Below are 12768 nucleotides of genomic sequence, written 5' to 3'. Positions count from 1 at the left end.
CATTTCTTATTTCTCGCCCATTACATATGAGTTGTTCACGCTTTATCTTTTTCAGTTGTTTTATCTCATCCCACTTATGCAAAACAAACGGTGCCAGATTGATTTCTTATTCCTTCTCAAATGGGGTTCATTCTACAAAGTGGAGTGCATGAATCAGAACCAATTCGACTCCCTCGTGGATTTCACTTGTGTCTGTGCTGGCGATGGTAAACTTTTATATATTTTTAAAACTTTTCATTTTAGAAGTCCTTGGGTGGACTCTACACTGGACAATAGGCAGACGGCATCTTTATTATAATATTTCCAAGATGGTTCGAAGCAATCCACCTCTGAGTCTGGAACTCTGGGCTTGGATGGTCCTTAGATTTTAAATGTAATAGATAAAAATAAATTTTGGCATAGGGGAGACCCACGCATAACAAAAAGTCCACACAGCCACGCTAAAGAGAACACTTGTTTATTACCAACTTGCGTATATGTTATATTATTTCTGAAAAATAGAAAAAAAAAACAAATAAACAATTTATATGTTATAATATGCTAGTGACATACCAAGCACCTTCCGCACTTCGTTTTTTGTTGATCAGAGATTTAGGAGTGGCACTTTTTTCTTATTAATCGTCTTCCTTCTTCACACACACATAGAGCTTCATCCTTCTTTAACTATTCAGATCCTACCAATCTGCCTTGCAAACTATATGGAGTCTCAGATTGGATCTTCAAATTATGATGTGTTTATCAATTTCAGAGGTGAAGATACTCGTAAAACCTTTGTTGGTCACCTTCACAAGGCTTTACACCATCGTGGAATTCATGCTTTCATAGACAATGAAGATCTGTGGAAAGGAGAAGATATTGGGCCAGCACTTCTCAAAGCAATAAAATGCTCCAAGCTCTCCATTGTTGTCTTGAGTGAAAGATATGCAGAAAGCACTTGGTGCCTCAAGGAGCTCACTCAAATCCTGGAATGTCATCGAACCGATCGTCAAATCATTTTTCCAATTTTCTTCCAAGTTAACACATCCAATGTTAAGAATCAAACTGGATCTTTTGAGATTTCACCTAACAGACATGGAAAGGAGGCGTCAGAAACTTTGAAAAAATGGAAAGATACTCTACGAGCAGTAGGAGATATAAGTGGATGGGTTGTCAACAACGGGTATGTCTTATTAGTCCCTCAAATTAAAGAACATGTATGTTTCCTCTCATACTTTAAAGTTATTGAAAGTTTAATCATTCTCAAATTTAATCATACTTTGATGTTTATCTTGTCTAGATATTATTTTTAGATTTGAGTTCATTTCCATTGTTTGATGATGCATCATTTTCTTTTCAACTAATTGTAGGGATGATGAATCAGAGTTAGTTGCAGATGTTACTACAAAAACTTGGATTCGATTGAATATAGTTCCCTTAATTGATGTTAAACATCCTGTTGGACTAGAATCACGTGTAGCATCTGTATTATCTCTTTTATCAAATACGCCAACCACCAACTCTAAGGATATTCAATTTATAGGAATATGTGGTCAAGGTGGCATTGGAAAGACAACCATTGCAACAGTTGTATACAATTGCATCTCTAAGATTTTTAGCAAAAGTTGTTTTATTGGAGATGTTAGAGAGAAAGCCTCACAATCCAATGGTATAGTTTGTTTGCAACAGGAACTTATTTACGGTATCTTTCAGGAGAAAAAAAAGTTATGCAGTTCTCAAGAAGGATCAAGATTGATAAAAGAAAGGCTTCAAAATATGAAAACCCTTCTCATTCTTGATGATGTGGGTAATCGTACCGAATTATATGCATTGGCTCGTGATCTCAGTTGGTTTGGTTCTGGAAGCAGAATAATTGTAACAACTAGAGATCAAAGTGTTCTTAGTGGAGTACCTAAAAACAATAGAAGTGTATTTGAACCTGTTGAATTGAATGCAGAAGAGAGTCTTCGACTCTTTAGTTTGAATGTGTTTTCCATGGACAAACCTCCTAAAGAATATAAAGATCTTTCAATTGATATGGTAAACACGCAGCAGAGGTTGCCATTAGCTTTGGAGGTTTTGGGTTGTGATTTAACCATGATAGAAGATAAAGAAGTATGGAAATCCAAGTTTAGATTAAAACAACTTCCTGATGATAGTGTGTACGAAAGATTAAAGACAACCTTTGAGGATTTGCATCCTATTGAGAAATCTATGTTTCTTGATGCTGCATGTTTCTTTATAGGATGGAAGGTCAAAACCATAATTTCAATATGGGAAGCTTGTAGCTTTGAGCCTAAATACCGTTTGGAAGTTCTCAAGGGAAAATCCCTCTTGAAGGTTAGAAAGGAGAATTGCTATGGAAATCATGAAAGAGAAGTTTTGTGGATACATGATCAACTTAGAGATATGGGACGGAGAATTGCGTACAATCAAAGGCCTGAGAATCCTAATTACCATAGTCGATTATGGTCTCCTGAAAATTTCATGATGGGATATAAGGTAAGAGATACTTATATGATTATGCTCCCCCCCCCCCCCCTTTATATTTTTTGTTTCAATTTTCACTTGGACTACTTTTTGTTTCATGTAGGGGAATGCATTTGTTGAGGGTATCATCCTTAGCTTCAGAATTTGTAATGAACGTGAAAAATTCAATTACCTCCTCCATACAAGACGCCGCCGTACATCCTCTCATAGCTTGGATAGTAGTGGTGAAATGTGCATACGTACGAAAATTTTTGAAAAAATGCATGAACTTAGATTACTACAAGTTGATGGAGCAACCTTGGAGGGGAGCTTTGATTATCTCCCTTCTCAGTTAAGATGGCTCAGATGGCGCTATTGTCCTTTGAAAAAATTAGATGCTGATTACTATCATGAAGAGCTAGTTGTACTTGACTTAAGTCATGGATATTTTACCCAGGCTTTCAATAAGTGGCCTAAGAGAAGGGTGAGGGAACACTAGTTCTGTTTTTTCTATCTCAGCTAATTTTGCTTCAACATGCGAGTTTTATTTGACATTACTAATTAACAACATTCTACGTTCTTCTCTTTATTTATTTGCAGCACTTCCAACGCTTGAAAGTCCTTCGACTCTCTGCTAATTCTAGATTGTCTGAGTCTCCTGACTTTTCGGGATTTCCTCACTTAGAGGAATTGGATCTTAGGTTATGTGGAAATTTGGTTGATTTGCATGAATCCATTGGGGAGCTACAAAAACTTGTTTACTTGGACTTGAGTATTTGCAGTCGTCTCAAGATACTCCCAAATGGTATTTCTAGGTTGAGGTCTCTCAAGAAGTTTATTCTTCGTAATTGCAGATCACTTGAGGAACTCCCAAACAGTATTTGCAAATTGAGTTCTCTCCAAAAGCTTGATATTTCTAATTGCATCTCACTCAAAGAGTTGCCTAGTTCCATTGGTGATCTAAAAGAATCTTTGACTGAGCTTTCTTTAGCGGGACCGTGTATGAAAATTGAAGCACTTCCTGATGGTGTTGGACTATTAAATAAGTTGGAGATCTTGAATCTTTTTCTCAACCATGCATTAATGCATTTTCCCAGCTCAATGATAAACATGACATCTTTGCGTTCCTTGAAGCTAGGTGGATGTCACAAGCTTCTACAGATACCAAAGCTGCCATCTAGTTTAGTTGAATTTTGCATTGAGAACGCTTATATTGAAAACCTTCCAGTCATGCAAAATATGAAAAATCTGGAACTCGTTTGGGTACAACATTGTTGCATAGAAGTAGAGAAATTTAGAGGCTTCGGAAAGACAAGAAAAATTGGTGGCGAGTACAATGAACTGATGAGAAAACTGAGTACAAGCTGTTGTGTGGTGACAATAATGGATCAGTCAAGGTTAACGGTAAGACTAACTTCTGTACCATTCTTTTTGGAAGCTGAATTTTATATGGTGCTCATTAATTAGTTTCAAAATTTGTGATTGATTGACCGGATATCTTTTTGTTTCCTCTTAATTACAGGAACCAATTCTCTATGATAACATGAATAGTTGCAGCACACAGATTTGGATACCTGTGAAGCAAAAGAGAGATGAAAATGGTTTTCCATGTTTCTTGATCCCTGATAATGATGGCGAGGTAGGTAGCAATGGCAGGTTAGTTATGCACCTTCCTATAGGCGTTTTCGATGCTGAAGGGATTACATCGTATGAGCCACATGAAATCTATGTCGATGTTTGTATCCATAAGAAAGATGTAAAAACTAGATGCAGCATTATCCTGGTAATTGTGGGCACCATCAAATGTGGTCACATAGAATTCATTCATGAATTCCAAGGGTTTGATTGGTTTGGGGTTCAGTTGGCTGGGGGAGACATTATTCAGATAATAGGTCAATATTCAGATCCTGAGTGGGTGGTTAGATACCAACCCTATAGAAAGAATAAAATGAGATATAATCTGAGAGCAATGAACTTGTTCCTGATAAAGGAAAGGCAGTTCCAGTATTGTGGTGATGATGAATTTCTTGAGATTGTAAGATATCCGAGAACGACAGAGGATGAAGATATATTAGAACCTAGTTTGGATGAGGAAGAAGAGTAGAAGATGACCCATGGAATGCAAATCAGAGTTACTGAGGATGAATCAAGATTGAAGTCTACTTTAAAGGAAGAAGGGAATGACTCATAAAATGGGTCAGAATTAATCAACACAAAGTCATCGAGTACAATGATGAAGATGATAGGAATAAAGGTGGTTGCAGCCTCCGGGGTGAAAATTTTCATTTTTTGTGGGAAACTAAACAAGGGTGGGGAATCAGCAAACATGGGGAACCTTTTGTTTCGTTTGGTGATAAACATCTTTTTTGGATTGTTATGGAGGTATAATTCTATTTTTTTTTTATGTTTCTGTGCTAAAAAAAAAAATTAACAATTTTTTGATGATTTCATTTACATGTTTGAAATGTTTTTTAAACTTCTTCATTGGATTGCTACGGTGGCATAATTGTGTATGAAAGAAAAGAAAAGAAAAATAAAGATATTTTTGGGAGAAAAAGAAGACTTAGGCTCTTTTTTGTATCAATTCTGATTTTCTATTATGCATATTTAAAAGAAATAAATAGAAGAATTTATTATTGGTCAAGAATGAAAAATTATTTGATAACTTTTGTTGAGAATAAATTATGAAATGGAAAATAAGTTTGGTTTGTCAAAATGGAAATTGTTAAAAAAAAGCCCTTTAATCAAAATACTAACAATTAATTAATTGTAAGGAAAATGCATCAAATAAAAGGCGTTACAGCTGGAGTTGCCTTTAATCCATCTAGAAGATCATATTCAAGTAAAAATTGGAAATTCACAAACTCGAATTGTAGATTTTCTCGACATTCTCGTTTGAATAGGAATCGATGCCATTTACGCTGCAATGCGAACAATAGATGCCAGTGATAGACAACCGTTGTTCACTAGATTTTTAATCGTTGTAAGGGCTGCAGCTTGTAAAGAGCCATCGTGATTTTTCCCACGTGTATAAAAGAAAATCCAATGATCGTGTAAGAAAAATAATGGCTTAAGCTAAACACATTTATTTAAACTCAAACAAATTCCATACAATGTGGTTAAACACTAAATTATTTTAAATAAAAATAACACTAATAATAGATGCCAAACAATTTAAAATAATAAAAATTTCTCATAATTGAGAATGATAATTGATACCAAAAAGAGCACTAGAGATTATCCCGTTTAACTAGCCCAAGTAGCACAAAAAAGAAAGTGAATTAATCTCTCTTTTTTTATCTTTTATTTTTCTTTTTTTGGTGAAGTGTTTTTTATTGCAAAGTGGAGCCCCGATCCTGTGTGTCTGGGCAAATTGTCCGTCCATGTGTCCAGTCGCTAAAAACTCTTAACTTCATTGTCAAAAGAGCACTTCTCAGTCCCATGAACCTGAAGCTAAATACAGAAAGAAGTTGCTTTACAGTTCACATCACTATCATGTTTACGGGAACAAAAGCCATGTTACCTCTCTGAGATAGTTTGCAGCATGGATGCTTGCTGAGATTCAATGGTAGAAGTATTCTCCCTATTCTTAAAAAATTGAAGTATATCAGCCAACAGGTTCAACTAAGTCCATGCTTTAGAACACTAATAAGTTCTAAAACTTATGTTGCTTGTATAAGCATCATGGGAATCCAGTAGTTGGCATGGGCCAATTCTGCAACCACTATCTCATCTTCAGGTTCTGCATTTCAAATTCAAGTGAATCTGAAAGTTCCAGACAAATCACAAGAAAATTTTCACTTCTCTACCATCCTGGAAACTAGATAATGCATACTCTATGTTGCTATTAAGCTCTACATTTTTATGTTGAAGCCTGATATTACACACTTGGTGCCGCATAGGTTTGGAGAGCATTGACAACTACTTAAATAAGATCTGGCTTCATTTTCTAAGCCTCTTCTAAGTCTTTCATGAGTCTCCTTGCAATGTGCTATATGGATATGTGTTACTGGAGAGAGCATGAACTAATAGTTGTCAAGACGTCACCTAGACATCTAGGTGCTGTGGTCACACTAGGCACCCCGGTGTCATCTTGTCACCATAATTGGTATTGCCTTAATTTCCTTCCCCCATTGGATGCCTTGTCTCCTAGACATTGTGACAACTATGTATGAATTGAAGTGTCTAAGAGGAACAAAATAAACAAATGAAAAAGTTGAATAGGGTCTGGAGTTCTAGATACCTAGTCCAACCTAATTAATAACAACAAAAACACAAAATAAAAGTAGCAAAACAAGCTCCACAATTGAAGTTTCCATAGGAAACCAACGCTGAAAAGGCAACCAATTCAGTTGATCTCACAATCTGCATATCCAATAAGATTCTCAGAAAATGCAGCTCATTTTGCAGCATGTTGACAGATTCATCATGGCTTTAGTGTGGTATCGTGCTTGCAAGTATACTAATAATGTCATGATATGCAAGTACCCAGGCACTAGGCAATATGACAAGTTTTTTGATGAGGGGATCTATAACTGTGCAGGTTTTGGGACACCCCTTTATAAATCCACTACAAAATTTAATTCTGGCTCCCTCCTCCTTTTCCATCTGCTGCTTTTCTGTAACTTAGGCATATACTTGTTTTCAGCCTGACCTGATGGGATGAGAGTTGAAATTACTTGTGCAACATGTAGTGGGCACCTTGGTCATGTATTTAAAGGTGAGGATTTTCGTACTCCGACGGACTAACATCATTGTGTTAAACAGTATCTCACTCAAGTTTACTCCAACATCATCAGAATGAAATTGATGTGATGATATTTCTTAAATCAACAACAGAAGTACCTGCTTAAAAAATAATTATGTTTTCACATTGACAGTTTAAAGAAGTAAGGATTTGTCTTGTTTTCTTTCTATTCGCATGAGTTCAGACGTGAGTGAGTTTACTTCATTCATCAGAGGATTAAGCACTATCTTTAGTATGGAATCAATTCTATATTAACACTAGCTTTTCAAAATACTTTATCAAAATTGTTCCAAGAGCAATTCTCATTCCAATCCCCTCTATTGGCGTTGGCACGCCATCTCTGGGGACTGTGGACAGTCCCAAGTGGAAGAGCTCCTCCTTGAAATGATGGATTTCAGGAGCAATTCTCGTTCCAATCACTAGAAGACATTGTTTATTTACTGAATTAAGTGGAATGGGAAAAAATAAATGGAAAAAGTCAATTGTTTCACAAAATCTCAAATATGACTTGTTTGATTTAATGGAATGAAAAAGTTGATGCATAAGGTAATGAGACTTTTTTTTTTTTTTTTTTTTTTCTTTTCTATTTAATTCATTTTAAAAGACCCCACATATTTAATTGTACTTTAAAAAAATGAAAGGAATAAGCAAAGCGAGATTCATCTTTAAAACCTCTTTTTCATAAAATCCATCCTTTTCATTTCTCATTCCTGATTGAATGCATATGAATCCTACGTATTTTATTTTATTTGGAATTGTTTTATTTCTCCCCACTTTTCCAAACAAACGACGGATGTGGAGTGATATTTTGTCTTTTTTTCTCAAGTGGGTTCATTCTATAAAGTAGACTGCAAGACTTACCAGAACCAAATTTGACTCCCTCGTAGATTTCACATGCGTCTGTGCTGGCGATGGTGTACTTAATTATTTATTTTAGAAGTCGTTGGGTAGAGGCATACAAGTGCTTCAAAGCACTCCATGTTTGAGTCTGGAACTTTGTGCTTGAACGGTCATTACCGAATGTGATATGATATCAAACCGCACATGGGAGACCCAAGAGATGCTTAGGAAACCTAAAACCAGAGGCCGAGATCTTGTCGACAGATGATATGGATTTTCATCCATCAGATTACAATAATGCAATCGACAAGAAGTAAAACGCAGTGAACCATTCCATGCTGAGTTGGTCAAGCTTGGCTGTTTATACCAAGCACTTCTCTTTCGTTCTGACTTCGTTTTTTTGTCTTCTTCTGGTGATCACTTCTTACATCATTTACAGAGATCTAAGAGTTTGCACTTTTTTTTCATTAATCGCCCTCTTGCCTTGTCTCACACAGATAGAGCTCTTGAATTCTATCGATCTGCCTTGCAAACTATATGGGGTTTCACGTGTTTATCAATTTCAGAGGTGAAGACACCCGTAATACCTTTGTTGTTCCCCTTCACGAGGCTTTACATCATCGTGGAATTCATGTTTTCTTAGACAGCAAAGATCTGTGGAAAGGAGAAGATATTGGGTCAACACTTTTCAGAGAAATAAAATGCTCCAAGCTCTCCATTGTTGTCTTGAGTAAAAGATATGTAGAAAGCACTTGGTGCCTCAACGAGCTCACTCAGATCCTGGAATGTCACCGAACCGCCGGTCAAATCATTTTTCCAATTTTCTACCAGGTTAGCCCATCCAATGTTAAGAATCAAACTGGATCTTTTGAGATTTCATCTGACAAACATGGAAATGAGAAATCAGAAACTCTAGAAAAATGGAAAGATACTTTACGAGCAATAGGAAATATGAGCGGATGGGTTGTCAACAACGGGTATGTCTTTTTAGTCCCTCAAATTAAAGAAGCATATATGCTTCCTCTCATACTTTAAAGTGATTGAAAGTTTAATCATTCTCAAACTTAATCGTACTTTGAGGTTTATCATGTTCAGATGTTATTTTTAGATTTGAGTTCATTTCCATTGTGTGGTGATGCTTCATTTTCTTTTCTACTAATTGTAGGGATGATCAATCAAAGTTAGTTGCAGATGTTACTCAAGAAGCTTGGTTTCGATTGAGTATAATTCCTATGATTGATGTTAAACATCCTGTTGGACTAGAATCTCGCGTGGCATCTGTACTACGTCTTATATCAAAGACGTCAACCACCAACTCTAAGGATATTCAATTTGTAGGAATATGTGGTCAAGGTGGCATTGGAAAGACAACCATTGCTACAGCTGTATACAATTGCATCTCTAAAAATTTTAGCAAGAGTTGTTTTATTGGAGATGTTAAAGAGAAAGCCTCACAATCCAATGGTATAGTTTGTTTGCAAGAACAACTTATTTACGGTATGTTTCATGAGGAAAAAAAGTTATGTAGTTCTCAAGAAGGATCAAGACTGATAAAAGAAAGGCTTCAACATATGAAAACCCTTCTCATTCTTGATGATGTGGGTAATCGTACCGAATTATCTGCATTGGCTGGTGATCAAAGTTGGTTTGGTTCTGAAAGCAGGATAATTGTAACATCTAGAGATCAAAGTGTTCTTAATGGAGTTCCTAAAAACATTAGAAGCATATTTGAACCTGATGAATTGAATGCAGAAGAGAGTCTTCGACTCTTTAGTTTGAATGCGTTTTCCACGAACGAACCTCCTAAAGAGTATAAAGATGTTTCAATTTGTATAGTAAATACTGCAGCAGGGTTGCCCTTAACTCTAGAGGTTTTGGGTTGTGATTTAACTATGATAGAAGATAAAGAAGTATGGAAATCCAAGCTTAGAATATTAAAACAACTTCCTGCTAATAGTGTCTACGAAAGATTAAAGACAACCCTCGAGGATTTGGGTCCTATTGAGAAATCTATGTTTCTTGATGCTGCATGTTTCTTTATAGGATGGGAGGTCGAAACCATACTTTCAATCTGGGAAGCTTGTGGCTTCGAGCCTGCATACCGTATGGAAGTTCTCAAGAGAAAATCCCTCTTCAAGTTCAAAAAGGTGAATGATTCTTTTGAAGATTGTGAAAAAGAAGTTTTGTGGATACACGATCAACTAAGAGATATGGGACAAAGAATTGCCTACAATCACAGGCCTGAGAAACCTGATTTCCATACTCGACTATGGACTTATAAAAATTTCTTCGAGGGATATAAGGTAAAGGATACTTACATGATATGCTCCCACCCTCTTTATATTTTTCTTTCAATTTTCATTTGGATTTCTTTTTTGTTCATGTAGGGGAACGAAATTGTTGAGGGTATCAGCCTTAAAGATGATCAATGGAGAAGTTTCTCCAGTGGTGAAAGATGCATACGTACGAAAGATCTTGAAAAGATGCGTGAACTAAGATTACTACAAGTTGATGGAGCAACCTTTAAGGGGAGCTTTGACCATTTGCCTTCTCAGTTAAGATGGCTCAGATGGCACTTTTGTCCTTTGGAAAAATTAGATGCTGATTACTGTCATGAAGAGCTAGTTGTACTCGACTTAAGTTTTGGAAAATGTACGCAAGTTTTCAATAAGTGGCCTAAGAAAAGGGTGAGGGATGCTATTTTTGTTTTTCTTATCTCAGCTAATTTTGCTTCAACATGCGACTTTATTTGACATTACTAATTAACAAAATTCTATGTTCTTCTCTTTGTTTAGCAGCAGTTCCGACACTTGAAAGTCCTTCAACTCTATGGTAATTATAGATTGTTTGAGACTCCTGACTTTTCAGGATTTCCTCACTTAGAGGAGTTGGATCTTGGGTCTTGCGGAGAATTGGTTGATTTGCATGAATCCATTGGGGAGCTACAAAAACTTGTTTACTTGAACTTGAGTAGTTGCGGTCGTCTCAAGATACTCCCAAACAGTATTTCTAGGTTGAAGTCTCTCAAGAAGTTTATTCTTCGTAATTGCAGGTCACTTGAGGAACTCCCAAACAATATTGGCAGATTGAGTTCTCTCCAAAGACTTGATCTTTTTTATTGCAACTCACTCAAAGAGTTGCCTAGTTGCATCGGTGATCTAAAAGAATCTTTGACTGAGCTTTCTTTGGAGGGAATGTCTATGAAAATTGAAGCACTTCCTGATGGTGTTGGACTGCTAAATAAGTTGGAGATCTTGAATCTTTCTGACAAACCTAAATTAATGCATCTTCCTAGATCAATGGTAAACATGACTTCTTTGCGTTCCTTGAAGCTAGGTGGATGTCACAAGCTTCTACAGATACCAAAGATGCCACCTAGTTTAGTTGAATTTCGCGTTGAGGACACCTATATTGAAAACCTTCCAGTCATGCAAAATACGAAAAATCTGGAACTCATTATGGTAAAGCATTGTCGGGTAAAAGTAGAGATATTTAGAGGCTTTGCAAAGACAAGTAGAATTGGCAGTGAGTACAATAAACTGATAAGAAAATTGGGTACAAGCTGTTGTGTGGTAACAGTAACAGATCAGTCGGGGCTGACGGTAAGACCAACTTTTGTTTCCGTTTTTTTGGAAGCTTAACTTTATATGGTACTCATTAGTTTCAAATTTATGATTGATTGACGCGTAGATCCTTTCTTTTCCTCTTAATTACAGGAACCAATTCTCAATGACAACATCCCTATTTGCAGCACACAGATCTGGATACCAGTGCAGCAAAAGAGAGATGAAAATGATTTTCCATGTTTCTTGATCCCTGATGACGACGATGGTGAGGTAGGCAGCAATGGCAGGTTAGTTATGCACCTTTCTATGGACGTTTACCCTGCGGCACTGCAGCATATCTCTGTCTATGTTGAATCTTGGATCCATAGGAAAGATGTAAAAATTAAATGCAGTATTAGATTGGTAATTGAAGGCACCATCATATCTGAACAATCAGGCGGTCACATAGAATTCATTCATGAATTCCAAGGGTTTGATTGGTTCGGGGTTCAGTTGGAAGGCGGAAACGCTATTCAGATAGCAGGTCTAGATTTAGATCCTGCGTCAATGGGTGGTCATTCATACTGTGGAAGGAATAAAATGGGATATAATGTGAGAACAATGAACTTGTTCCTGATGAAGGAGAGGCAGTCGATGTTTGGTGATCAGTTACAGTATTATGGTGATGGCGAATTTCTTGAGATTGTAAGATGTCTGAGAACGACAGAGGATGAAGATATATCAGAACCTAGTTTGAAGGAAGAAGAGTAGAAGATGACGGATGGAATGCAAAACAGAGTTACTGACAATGAATCAAGATTGAAGTCTACTTTGAAGGAAGAAGAGGGAATGACTTATGAAATGGGTCCAAATGAAGCAGAACACAGAGTAATCGAGTACAATGATGAAGATGAAATGAATAAATGTGGCTGTGGGGTGAAGAATTTCATATTTTGTAGGAAATAATGAGGGGTTACCAAACATGTGGAACCTTTTGTTCGTTTGTTGAAAAACTTATTTATGGTGGCATTAGTGTGTTTGAAAGAAAAGAAAAACAAGGATTTATTTATTTATTTATTTAGCACCTCTTAGTCCCATGAACCTGAAGTTTAATACAGAAATAAATTGCTTTACAGTTCACATCAGTAAATGTTTACAGGGACAAATGCTATCATGTTACCACTCTGATAT

At 36.4% G+C, this 12768-nt stretch overlaps 2 protein-coding genes across 2 annotated transcripts; both read left to right on the top strand.

Annotated features, from left to right (window-relative positions):
- Positions 1 to 698: 698 nt before the first annotated feature.
- On the top strand, positions 699 to 4549 carry LOC149019223 (disease resistance protein RUN1-like). The gene is made up of 5 exons (XM_089154071.1): positions 699 to 1159; positions 1347 to 2478; positions 2570 to 2929; positions 3046 to 3849; positions 3968 to 4549. The coding sequence occupies exons 1-5, from the start codon at positions 699 to 701 to the stop codon at positions 4547 to 4549; spliced, it is 3339 nt and encodes a 1112-aa protein (XP_089010197.1).
- A 3844-nt stretch (positions 4550 to 8393) lies between these two features.
- LOC149019222 (disease resistance protein Roq1-like) lies at positions 8394 to 12727 on the top strand. The gene is made up of 5 exons (XM_089151002.1): positions 8394 to 9009; positions 9198 to 10335; positions 10420 to 10719; positions 10828 to 11634; positions 11749 to 12727. The coding sequence occupies exons 1-5, from the start codon at positions 8570 to 8572 to the stop codon at positions 12346 to 12348; spliced, it is 3285 nt and encodes a 1094-aa protein (XP_089007128.1). The 5' UTR covers positions 8394 to 8569; the 3' UTR covers positions 12349 to 12727.
- Positions 12728 to 12768: the final 41 nt, after the last annotated feature.

Source organism: Hakea prostrata, chromosome 4 (genome assembly GCF_041222555.1).
Source record: "Hakea prostrata isolate BN-2017 chromosome 4, UWA_Hpros_2, whole genome shotgun sequence".
NCBI lineage: Eukaryota > Viridiplantae > Streptophyta > Magnoliopsida > Proteales > Proteaceae > Hakea > Hakea prostrata.
The sequence above is the reverse complement of the archived record's forward strand: the minus strand, read 5'-3'. Positions and strand labels throughout refer to the sequence as shown.

Bases quoted from the DNA above. Each gene is read 5' to 3' on its own strand.
- LOC149019223 (XM_089154071.1), top strand. From the start codon at position 699: ATGGAGTCTCAGATTGGATCTTCAAATTATGATGTGTTTATCAATTTC. The intron at 2,479-2,569 runs GTAAGAGATACT...TGTTTCATGTAG, and splicing joins ATTTCATGATGGGATATAAG to GGGAATGCATTTGTTGAGGG. The intron at 2,930-3,045 runs GTGAGGGAACAC...ATTTATTTGCAG, and splicing joins ATAAGTGGCCTAAGAGAAGG to CACTTCCAACGCTTGAAAGT.
- LOC149019222 (XM_089151002.1), top strand. From the start codon at position 8,570: ATGGGGTTTCACGTGTTTATCAATTTCAGAGGTGAAGACACCCGTAAT. The intron at 9,010-9,197 runs GTATGTCTTTTT...TACTAATTGTAG, and splicing joins GGATGGGTTGTCAACAACGG to GGATGATCAATCAAAGTTAG. The intron at 10,336-10,419 runs GTAAAGGATACT...TTGTTCATGTAG, and splicing joins ATTTCTTCGAGGGATATAAG to GGGAACGAAATTGTTGAGGG.